General features: G+C 38.3%; 1 protein-coding gene across 1 annotated transcript; it reads right to left on the bottom strand.

Moving 5' to 3' along the window:
• Positions 1-441: 441 nt before the first annotated feature.
• irak1 (interleukin-1 receptor-associated kinase 1) lies at positions 442-9,622 on the bottom strand. Its single transcript, XM_080854320.1, has 14 exons — positions 9,409-9,622; positions 8,556-8,723; positions 7,822-7,944; positions 7,611-7,693; positions 7,045-7,248; positions 6,796-6,860; positions 5,464-5,578; positions 3,342-3,454; positions 2,698-2,905; positions 2,455-2,523; positions 2,146-2,370; positions 1,428-1,875; positions 1,283-1,330; positions 442-916 (listed from the first exon to the last, which is right to left on the bottom strand). Exons 1-14 carry the CDS (start codon positions 9,512-9,514, stop codon positions 849-851), a joined length of 2,043 nt encoding a protein of 680 aa, XP_080710446.1. The 5' UTR covers positions 9,515-9,622; the 3' UTR covers positions 442-848.
• Positions 9,623-11,236: the final 1,614 nt, after the last annotated feature.

The raw sequence follows: 11,236 nt of genomic DNA, 5'->3' as shown, positions 1-11,236 counted from the left end.
GTGAGGTCAGCGTTTGTACTGCGTGCATTCATATAGGCCGAGATGGACAATTATTAAATGTCTTTCAAATGTTCTCCCGCGCAACAAGCACTTGTCAATGCACACAATACACATCCGCCAAAACGTGTTTGTTTGAAGGCAACTACTCAGCCACTGTTCTATGACAGCCAATCACTTTCAGATAAGCTTTTAACAGTGATGAATAACTACTTTTTCCTGGCATTGAATGTGATTTAATTGTTTAAATTTGTTGTAGTAGTAGTAGGCACACAGGCTGCGAAAATACCTTTACAATACTAAGTATGATATTTGAAGTGATGAGAAATCCCTCGTCGAATGAACCATTATAAAACATTTAATTCAGTTCGACTTTCTTTAGTGACTCCAAATAGTGGCACAGAAGTAAAGCAAGTATCCATCCCTTATATTTTATTTGTGTACAATCTTTTTTTTACAATCTCTCCAAAAGTATAAAATATATGTAAAATTATTATTATTATTATTTTTGTACAAAAAAAAACAATATTTTTTAACTTAATAAATGCTCATTGGTTCGAAAACTATGCAAACATTCGGTTTTAACATAATTAGAAATCGAGTTGTAAACAAACCTTAATCAGAACCCTCCGTATTGATTGAGTACTACACCAAGAGGGGTCTTGTACTTATGAAACAATATGGGTAGCAATAACTCCTGTGAGAACTTTTAAGGTTTCAGAACAATTATTACCTTGTCATCAAAGCATTCCCATTCCTTCAACATATATTCAGGAACCTTTTATGTAAATATGCAAATACTTTAAATGCGGAGTAAATAATGTCTTGCATGAATGGCTGTTATCTGTAGGCTAGTATTCAAACTCCTCACTCTCCACTGGCTCTTGGCTTTGGGTACTTTCTTCACCATCTGCAAAGTCTAGAAAAAAAATATGGTGACAATATTTTTTATTTTGTACATCAAATCACCCATACTACATATAATATAGCTAATCTACATGTCATATTTACTTTCACTTACTAAGCATTAGCCTGGGACTGAACGCTACCCATAAAACAATATAAATAATCATAATCAAATTAATTATTATAAAAGTTGTTATGTACAGACTTAAATATTTTACCATTTAGCACTGTAAGAATAACCAAAGAATAACCATTTATGTCCTTGATAGATCTTTTTCATCTTTTGATATTCAAAACAAACATTTAATACAAACAAAAGCCCCATATCTATAAAATAAGTGATCAGTGGATACATGTTAGGGAGTGCCATTTTGTGTACCTGAATGCTGTTTGGCTGCATTATCCACAATTCTTTGACTAGATAAACCTGTACGTGTGAAAATGGGGAAAAAGTTTAAATGTTAACCATTTTTTTAATGCTTTGATTGAAAGCAATGATAACTCTCTGAAACAACAAGCTGTACCTGCTACTGAGCTGGTCTGGGACAGGACTGCCCATGAACTGTAATCCCCATCTCCCTGACTCCAAACTGTCCCGGGGGTGTTACTCTTGGAAACCGAAGACGAGTCGGAAGAACTTACGTACTGTGAAAATCCCTGACTCTCATCCGATTCACAGGGAAAGCGCTGGGAAGAGTTCATGCCCATTGTCTCCTTGTCCCTGTCAGCTGTTTGAAGTCCAGACGAAGCCACCATGGAGCTGAGAGAAGGCACGTGGACATGTTGAGTGCAGCAGTACGTGTCTTCTTGAGGTCCTAACTTTGTGAATTCAGATCTAAGAGCCTCCACAGAGGCGTCCTTCCAGGCCGGTGTCTTAGTAGGAGGGGGTTGTGGAAGCACTGATGACATGTTGGTTGTTGATCTGCAAGAGTATGTCTGACCTGTATAGCGGCCTTGGAGTGTTTTGAACACCTGCAAAACATCATTGAAACAATCACCTTTAAGGCTTGCATGATTTGACACATTTAAATCAATAAATGAATGAATACTTAGGTAAAACTGCATAAGACCAAAAGTAGCTTAGTCTAAAAAGCTGATCTTAAGCATCAGATCACATTGGGGTAAATTAGCCATTCCAGAGGGGTAGGAAAATAGCAGAAGCTTAAACGTATTACTCAGCAGAACAGTAAAGCACGGTGGCACATGAAAAAAGGTCTCGGTTTAAAATAATTGATCACTCACCTCAGCCATCAAAGGTCTTTTTTTCTTCTGGCGATGCAGACACTGACAAGCTAGCTGAGCAATCTCCAAAGACCCACTTGGGGCAGGTTTGCCTGCAGTCATAACTTTAGAGTCCAGATGATCCCTGCAGATGTGCTGTGCTGCTCCCGAAATGGACTCAGTCTGACTGTGTTTTCCAGTGCGGGTGCCTTGTCCATCACTCTCAAACTCTGTTACCAAGTCTTTCTGTGAATAGGAGGAGTGATCAATGATCATTTCAGAGCTCATTGAAATAATGTTTCTTTTTTTTTTATAAAGTATATTCATTACCAAGTATACAGTTTTTGACTGGCCAGTAACTTCCAAAGCTCTTCTGCCAGTCAGCACTTCCAACAAAACCTACAGTTGTAGTTGAAGACAGCCAGGCATGAGAGATAAAACATATCAGTCAATCATTTTGGCTAAAGAGCAATGTGTAATGAGGACAGGGGGTGAACAATTTGGTTTTTAGCTAGTACTATCATCTGCCACAATCATATACATCTGCTTTAATGCAAGTTTAAGGGAACAAACCACTCCAAAGCTGTAAACATCAATCTCCACTCCCTGCTGACGATCCTTCAGGTATTCATCAGGCAAGTATGCCAGTGTACCCCGTACTGTCTTAGTATGAGCCACAGTGGTCGTCTTGCCTGCGGCCCTGCTAGGGGTTTGACATAAGCGAGCCAATCCAAAATCTCCCAGCTTAGGCTCCAGATGTTCTCCAAGGAGGATATTTGAACTGGCAAAGGGAATGCAAGTGTGCATCCGTGAGATTTATAATGAGTGAAGTCAGAAAACTTTACACGTTAGAAATTACAAGCTGGGCTTCAAATGGAAATGCTTGTCTGCAATTATAAAATATGTATAAGTTAAAGGAATAGGCTGTGAGACCTACATCATGGTTATACTTGGGTTCTAAGAGAAAAAATTACAATATCTGAGGGAACAACATTAGTCACATCTGACCTATTGCATGGCCTGGCCTGCATGGTGTCTGGATTTAGGAAATGTATAATCCTTGTAATGATCAGAACTGCCACCGTTTGGCAATTAAGCTTCCACAATGGCCCACTGGACAGATAGGATAATATTTGGGTGTGAGATCTAGCCGCCTGCTTAACCTTAATGAATAAAACTGCACATTTATACATCAGTATACGTCTCATGTAGAGTACCTCTTGACATCTCCATGAATGACCATTGGTGAGCAGGAGTGAAGAAACTGCAGGGCCTTCGCAGCTCCCAGCAGCACACTCACACGCTGTGACCAGGAGAGGGCAGCAGTGTTCTGAAAACAAAGTCAATCTTGAGTATAAAAAAATACTTCTAAAAGTCTTTGGCTGGTTTTATGCTTTCCTGGATAATTCACACCAATTCAAGCATGGCCATGCCAGCCTGTTTCTTACAAGCACCGTTTCCATATTCTATATTTTTGCTAATATAGCATGAAAAAACTATGGTCAAAAACTGACTGCTCCCCTTAGAGTTTCCACTTGGCCAACCAGCATGCTTTCAGTGAGGTGAACATAAACAGGAAGAGACTATTTTGCAAAGTTACAAAACCAACCAAGCTTGGTACTGATGCTGCAACTGAATCAGCTCTATCAGCCATTATGAGACATACTTTGTTGGAACCTGAGCAGAAGGTTGTACTTTTCAAAGGAAAATATACTTTCTTTTCAAGAGTAGGTCATTTAGTTCAGATTGATGCTGCCAGCCACTTCCCTGAACTGGGGTTTCATTCAATTTATTATGCCCATGTAATTTTTGTCTATGCAAGGTACAGGAACTAGGCAGTAACATAACCAGATACTCAGAAAATGAGGCTCCTACTGCTGCAATTTGTTAACAGTAAGCTTACAGGTTTCACGTCTCTACAATAGTCCAGTTTATTAAGAAACACACTCAACATTAAATTAGTTCTGTGTATTTTTGTAAATGGGTTCCAAACCAACCAAAATATCTACTTAAAGGGATAAAGTCACATTAAGCATCATGCCTGGCCAAAACATTTCTGGATCCTCAGGCATTACTAGGTAGAAAAAAAACACTACAAGATAAGAGCCTCTTTGTGTGCCAGGACTCGTATACACAATGCCCAACTCAACAGAATAGACAGGCAAGTCATGCAGCTCTGACAGTAGGACCTGAACACCCCTTTCATTTTTAGAAAGCTGAAATGGAGATGTTTAAATGTGTCCCACATATCCAACAAAAGTTAACTGTGAATAAAATGAAAAAATTAACACCAGTCACGACTCACGTCTGAGGTGCACATGTCCAGAACATTCAGTCTAACAACAGAAATCAAGACAGTTTGTTTGAGTTTATGCAACCCTCTGTTTGAGCCAGAAATGAGATAATTCATTGAAACACCCTAATACAACTGAAAGCATAAGGCTAGTGTGGCTTTCAGACCTGTTCACACTGGCTTTAACACATGTAATATCATAATGAACTAACTTGATAGCTATTAAAGCAATCTGGTCTTATAGGGTCAGTTTCTTTTACTGGTTTGCTGTCTGCTGAACTACCTGTACTCCGACATTAGTCAGCTACAGACATTCATGTCACATATCTTTCTTGCTGGCAGAGTGAAAAACTGTTAAAACAGCTATCAATCCCTGTCTACATGTCAGAGGTTTACTGTGTATATATATACAGTACCAGTCAAAAGTTTGGACACACCTTCTAATTTTTTGAGAAGTATTTTCTTTACTTTTATTATTTTATGCATGGTAGATACCACTTTTTTTTGTTTAGAACATCATTCCATATGTGTTCTTTTGTAGTTTAGATGTCTTCAGGATAAATCTACAATTTAGAAAATAATAAAAGTAAAGAAAAGACTTCTCCAGAAAATGAAAGGTGTGTCCAAACTTTTGACTGGTACTGTGTGTGTGTGTGTATATATATATATTGCTAGCTAAATGGAATGGATCGTTGATAAAAAGTTAGCAAATCTATCTAGCTTGCAAATGTAACTTGATGAAATGTGGCTCAATGTTTTGGAACTACTTACCAAATAATGTTACAAAAATATCTTTCAATGCCGACTTATTAAATCGTTACAAATCTGAACAAATAACATAATACGTTTGTTGTTCCAGCTGTTACAATTGCATCTGAGATATGGTAACAATACAGTTTAGGGTACTTGTGTGACTGGACTGGTTTCACCCTCTTTGATATGGTTACCCATAACCAAGACTCAACTCTCCCAAAACGGATTAACAGTTGAGGGCATATGCGTAGCACCGAAAGGAGGTGGTTTGAAAGCGTAAAAAAAAGACTTACCTGACATTGAAGTCTATCTTCCAATGACCCATTTGGCATAAACTGATACAACAGGCAATGGGCTCCCACCCCAATGGTGTAGCCTGCAAAGTCCAGGATGTTAGGGTGTCTGTATCTGGAATGGCAAAGCACACGACAGAGCCCATGTACAGAGAGTAAAGACTCATGATATACAACCATTACGGAACAGTTGACTTTTAAATCTTCAACAAATCAATTATAGCTCCTGCCCGTTTTCCTTTAAAGAATAGTCCTTGATGCTAGAAAAAGGTTGTTGTAAATTTTAACTCAAAAGCCAATAAAATTCCCCCAAATACAACGCTCCTGAAGCAATGTTGGAGCATGAGTGCCCCTTGCCATTGGAATTGTGTACTGGCTGGAATTTGGTCTTGCTCGGTCCATGAAAGTGTGTGAGTTCCTCAGGGAAGGACTCAACACCAGAGTTTATTTTAACACACACACTGGATTGAAAGCTAAAGGAACGTGGGCAGTTGATAAAAGCGTAGTGGATTGCAAGCAAGGACTACACCTTTCCCTGTGGCAAGTGCTGCATCTTTGAATGATCTTTCACGCATGCTTTCTTAGGCCGAAGTTGGAATGACATTGAAAAGCCTTGGGGGAAACAAAGGAGACAATCAGAAGATAGAAAACACAGACCACCGAAGAGAATTGCTGGGGAAAAGAAGCCCATTGATTTTTAAAGCAGGCAGGCGAGGAGGAATGTGCAGAAAAGGTTTTTCATGCAGGGACTTATCTGTATTTACAAAATGTTGTTTAGAATCAATTAGGCAAGACTTTCATTGCCAACATGATGGAGAAAATCAATGACAAATTCACTGTTCTCTCTACTTATGTAACAAAATATGCATCTGGCATCCTCCTATACATTAGGTCGTAAATCTGTCATTTCCTTTAATTCAATCCTGCTAGTATGCATGCACTCACACGGATAAAAAAAAAGAAGCAATCATACTTGATCATCATACATCTTATTTTACATCAGACTACTTCTTTTAATTTAAATATGTTTGTGTTGCCGTAGTATTTCTGGCCTTGTTTTCTCCATCATGTTTGACATTCTGGGATGTGCCTTGCACCTTGTTTTAGATGTGCTGTAAAAATATTACTAACACTATGTACACAAAATGGAGAGAATAGAATTATTGAAGCTTCTTTTTCCCAGCTTTGCCTTCAGTTAACCGTGATAAGCAAAGCAAATGTCCCATTGACAGACATGAATCGAACAGAAATATTTAGAGGAGAAGAAGAAAAATAACAAAAGCAAAAGATGCAAGAGAGAGCAATAAAAAAGAAAGGACAAGAATGTCTTACAGTGAGAGTTTCTCTACTTCTGTCTTAAAGCTTTGTTTCACTAATGTCCAGTCAAGTTGAGAATCCTGGAAAGAGAGAGAATGGTTAGGTAAAGTCATCCTTCAAGGGTCATAGTAATTAAGTTGTGGTATCTTGAGGTTCATCTATTGACCTCCTGGGTGCATGCCAGTGAGGTCACAATACACCCAAAACGACCAATTCAAACAGACACTAAAAAACACACTTTATAGCCTTTTTCAGTTTACATACCTCTTTCAGTTTCTTCACAGCATAATCAGTGTTTCGCATAGTGGCTCTGTACACAATTCCGAACCCTCCCTCTCCAATTTGTCGTGCCAAAGAGAAGTTTTCTGTTCCTCTCTGAATCTCCTCAAATGACCAGCACATGGCACAGGAGGAGAGGGAATTGTACAGATCCTCAGATTGTAGGCTTGCTGGCTGTGAGGAAGGGGCCTACAAAAACAGTGCAAGTAGTTAAAGGATACGTAAACAGGACCAGGGTCTAAAATATTACCCACAGATATCACACTCGAAAATAGATTGTACTGAGAGGCATCATCACACCCAAAGAGCCATAGCAAAGAGGAACCATCCCTATACATACATACATACATACATACATACAGAAATACATACAGCTCCAAAAACAAAGAGGAACAATATCAGTCATGGGGAAATTATGCTCCACTGTGTGAACACTCTGCAGAAATCACACTGGAGGTAAGAATCTGCTTTCAACACACAAACACCAAACTCCCTACACATTACGCTAAAAAGATAAGCTGCTTAAGTCAAATTAAGTTTTGGATCCGAACCTCTGGAACAGTAGAGTGCTCTCTCCCTTCTTCGGACACCAACTCAGCAGGTGGAGGGCCAGGTAAAGGTAGATGCTTAAATCCTGTCAGAAAAAAAACCCCATTGATATTCAGTAGCATTCTGAAACATATTAAAAATGTTGCAAGTTATAAAAAAAAATGGCAAAAATCATGATCAACACAATACTAAAGATATTAAAATGTGCCTAACCTGAAACTGGCTTTGTGTGGTCCTTGATGGGATGGAACCAAGCAGATGGTGGAACAGAATGAGAAGGCTGTGAAGGAGGACGGTAGGGAGGCTGCTCTGAAGGTGGTGAATGAGCGTGCATCCCTGTGAATGAAATGTAAGCATGAGGTAGGTGGGAAGAAAACTACTGACTACTGCATTTGTGACTTAACTCCAGAGGTGAGTGCAGAGCTCACAACACCACAAAGACAGATTTAAAAGGAAGAAATCAGTTTGCTGAGTCTCTCGCAACTAGTTCCATCCTACTTTCACAGAAAATATTTGAAAACTTTTCCATGACTTCATGAACTTTGAATTAATATGTCATGACCTTTCACAACCTACAAATGCACATAATTGTGTACTTCACTCCACAGATAAGGCTTAAATATTTAATGAAAAGTAAACAACCTTTTCTATTTATTTTCTGATGGGCTAGTTAGGTTATATCAATTCAAACTGTATCATGGTGCAGAAAGTTGCGCAACGAAACAATATCCTGCAAGACTACAATAACAATGAATTCTATGTATAATCAATTATACTTATATTCCGGTATGTCAAATTCAAACTTCGTGACTTTTTCTTAACTTTAAATTAATTTCATGACTGTTTGAGACCTGGACATAGAATTTTAAAAAATCCATGACTTTTTCAGGATTTTGCATGACAGTAGGAAACATGTGAATAAAACCGAGTAAGCAAAGGGTGCTCACAATTAAGTATAATATCTCTGGCTCTGTACATCTTCAGCTCCTCGAGAATAATGAGTAGATCTGGCACAGTGCCATTTCGACAGCTCCATAAGTGTATTAGCCTGCTCGTCCGCTCCTCACCACGCTCGAGTAATCGAAGTTCGGTCTGATCCAGTACCACACGAGAGGCTGCAAAAGTGAAACGTGAATGAAAGTGGAAAGTGAATGAATCAATTCAGCCTAAAACATCATCCTATTGGAGGATTTGCGCAGATGGAACTTTTCGCAACAAGCCATTCAATATCAGGAACCACCTGATGTCATGGTATTGATATAATGCTATCTAACCACCATACAAGCTAGCTAAATAGCAAACTAATGGCGAGTTGAGTTGGGGTCAACGAAAATCCCTGTTGTTAATTACCCAGCAAGTCCGCTGTTTGTTAAAAATACAGCGTTAACTTGCCTGCTTTTTGTACACGGATCATTTAGGTAGCCAACGGTAAGATAGCGTTATTTTAGAGCCATTACATGGCTAGTATTAGCATGTAAGTTGTGAATAGATGGCTCATACGTTAACACATCAAATGTAACGTTACATTTCACCTGTTGTCAGCCCTAGTTTAATAATCATAACAAAGCCGAGTTTCTGTTATTCCATTAGCCATGTCATGTTATTAAAGGTAATTCACTATTACATTAACCAAACCTCACTTAGCTAGGTATCGAAGTTAAACTTTCGGCTAACGCCAGACATACTTAAAACCATATGCAAGTGCCAACTAATCAACCACACTTAGTGTATTAAGTAACCCACGTAATTAAGAGTAATTTAAGGTATCCCTACAATGAGTTAATCATTATGGTTTCTTACCAAATCCGATCCAATCCGAGTGGGAAAGGGTGTCCATTAGTCTTGTGAACTCGTAGAGCACAACTGGGGGTAAGTCGTAAATGTACAAGTTTTTAGTCTTCGACATATTGTGAAAGTATCGCGTACGTAAGAGCTTATCTTCCCTTTTCCAGATCACATCCCCAAAAAACTATTGTAAAGCTCCGTACCATCGCCCCATCAAAATAAGTCAATGGTCCGGTCTATTGCAACGCTAGCTAGCTAACCTGTTGCTAATCAAGTGGCTGAAAGTAGTTGTCATACGCACAGTCTTCAGTACGGTCCACTTCAAACCAACCCTCCCCTTGTGTGAAAAAATATGTTGTGACCGGTTGGTTTCCACCTAGTGGTCTGAGTACAGTAAGAATTACTAGTAGTTCTTGTAATATTCAGTTTGGTATCCTAAAATTATGTCAAGGTTAATGTATTTTAAGGTCTCCGAGAATTCTTGATCAAATCGGATCTTAACACAGCATAAGCCCATATAAGGGAGATAGAAGAGTTGACAAAGTTGGCAAGTAAAGTTTGTCAGTGACTACCAAATGTGTGAAATTTTAAGTTTCATGTTTACATGTGGCATGTGTTTTCATATGACTTGAGGGTAACATTACAATGTAACGACTTAATAATTTGGCCTCTGCCAATTACATTTAAATATACACTATAAACATCCAGGAAGGACAGGAAATAGAAAATGAACATGAGAAGAAAGCATGCACGCATGAATGGTATGGACTGGATACACTGACCGATTCATAGTGGGTTTCAGTCCTGTTATAGGCTACCTCAGTGGTAATGGCAACTACCAGACAATACACTTCCCTTTTCCAATGAGTTCTGACAATGACTGTAAATATGTCATTCACAGTATTTGGTTCTGACAAAGGAAGAGAGCTGAGAGCAATTGTATACAATACAAAAGTACCAAAGGGGCCTCAGTAATAATACCATATACTGTTTCCTAAAATATATCCATATCCAGACATATCCTTATATCAGAGCTTTAATTCTGTATTATTCACCTAAGATCTGTTGCGCTATCACATCCCATATTTCTTTTGTAAATTAGACATTATATATTTGTATGTTATGTGTGTGTTTGGATTAAGGATTAACAGGACCTTGATCTCAATGAATTTTATAAAATTAGAGTTTGCCTGCTTATATTACCGTCTATGATAAACAGAAGGCTGAAATGATATGAAGATAACATTTTCAATATTAGTTGTGAGCGGCCAGATTATTTCATATGAAAGAGAATACACTTCCAAATATAAAATAAAGAGAAGCAAATGGATGCTATTGTTTTGTGTAACAATAATTACTTCTCCATTAAAGGCTTGGGGAGAAAACGTCCCTGACTAGCAGCAGCTTACATGGCACAACTGGTGCTATTTTTTAAAACTCATTAGCTAGTGGATTCTATTAAAACTGTTGCAGACAGGAAGAAAAAGGCACACTTTTCCCAGCTATCCAGACAAGAAGTGATTAAGACACATTACAGTGTTGATATGCTGGGCTTCCTATTTAAGTGTAATGTACTGCTAATGAGACTAAAATAAATTAATTCATTAATTTCTGACAGCAGTGCATAGGAGTGGCTACAGCAAAATAATGTTTTCAATATGTAATACATGCAATATTTGGAAGTGCTAAAACTCAGACCATGATTGATGACTGACAACCCCACTCATATGTATTTCACGGCCTAATTTATTATAAGCTCAATCTATATACATATATATCTGAATGAAATAAACATTTTAGACAAGAGGCAGGTAAATGTTGTTTACTATTTTGTTTCAGTTAC

The sequence above is a fragment of the Sprattus sprattus genome (genome assembly GCF_963457725.1).
Source record: "Sprattus sprattus genome assembly, chromosome: 16".
Lineage (NCBI taxonomy): Eukaryota > Metazoa > Chordata > Actinopteri > Clupeiformes > Clupeidae > Sprattus > Sprattus sprattus.
Note: the sequence above shows the minus strand (reverse complement) of the source record. Positions and strands in the feature narration are given on the sequence as shown.

Coding starts and splice junctions, on each gene's coding strand:
- irak1 (XM_080854320.1), bottom strand. CDS start 9,514: ATGTCGAAGACTAAAAACTTGTACATTTACGACTTACCCCCAGTTGTG. Junction 8,724..9,408: donor CTCGGATTGGATCGGATTTG/GTAAGAAACCAT, acceptor TCACTTTTGCAG/CCTCTCGTGTGGTACTGGAT. Junction 1,331..1,427: donor CCAGACCAGCTCAGTAGCAG/GTACAGCTTGTT, acceptor TCACACGTACAG/GTTTATCTAGTCAAAGAATT.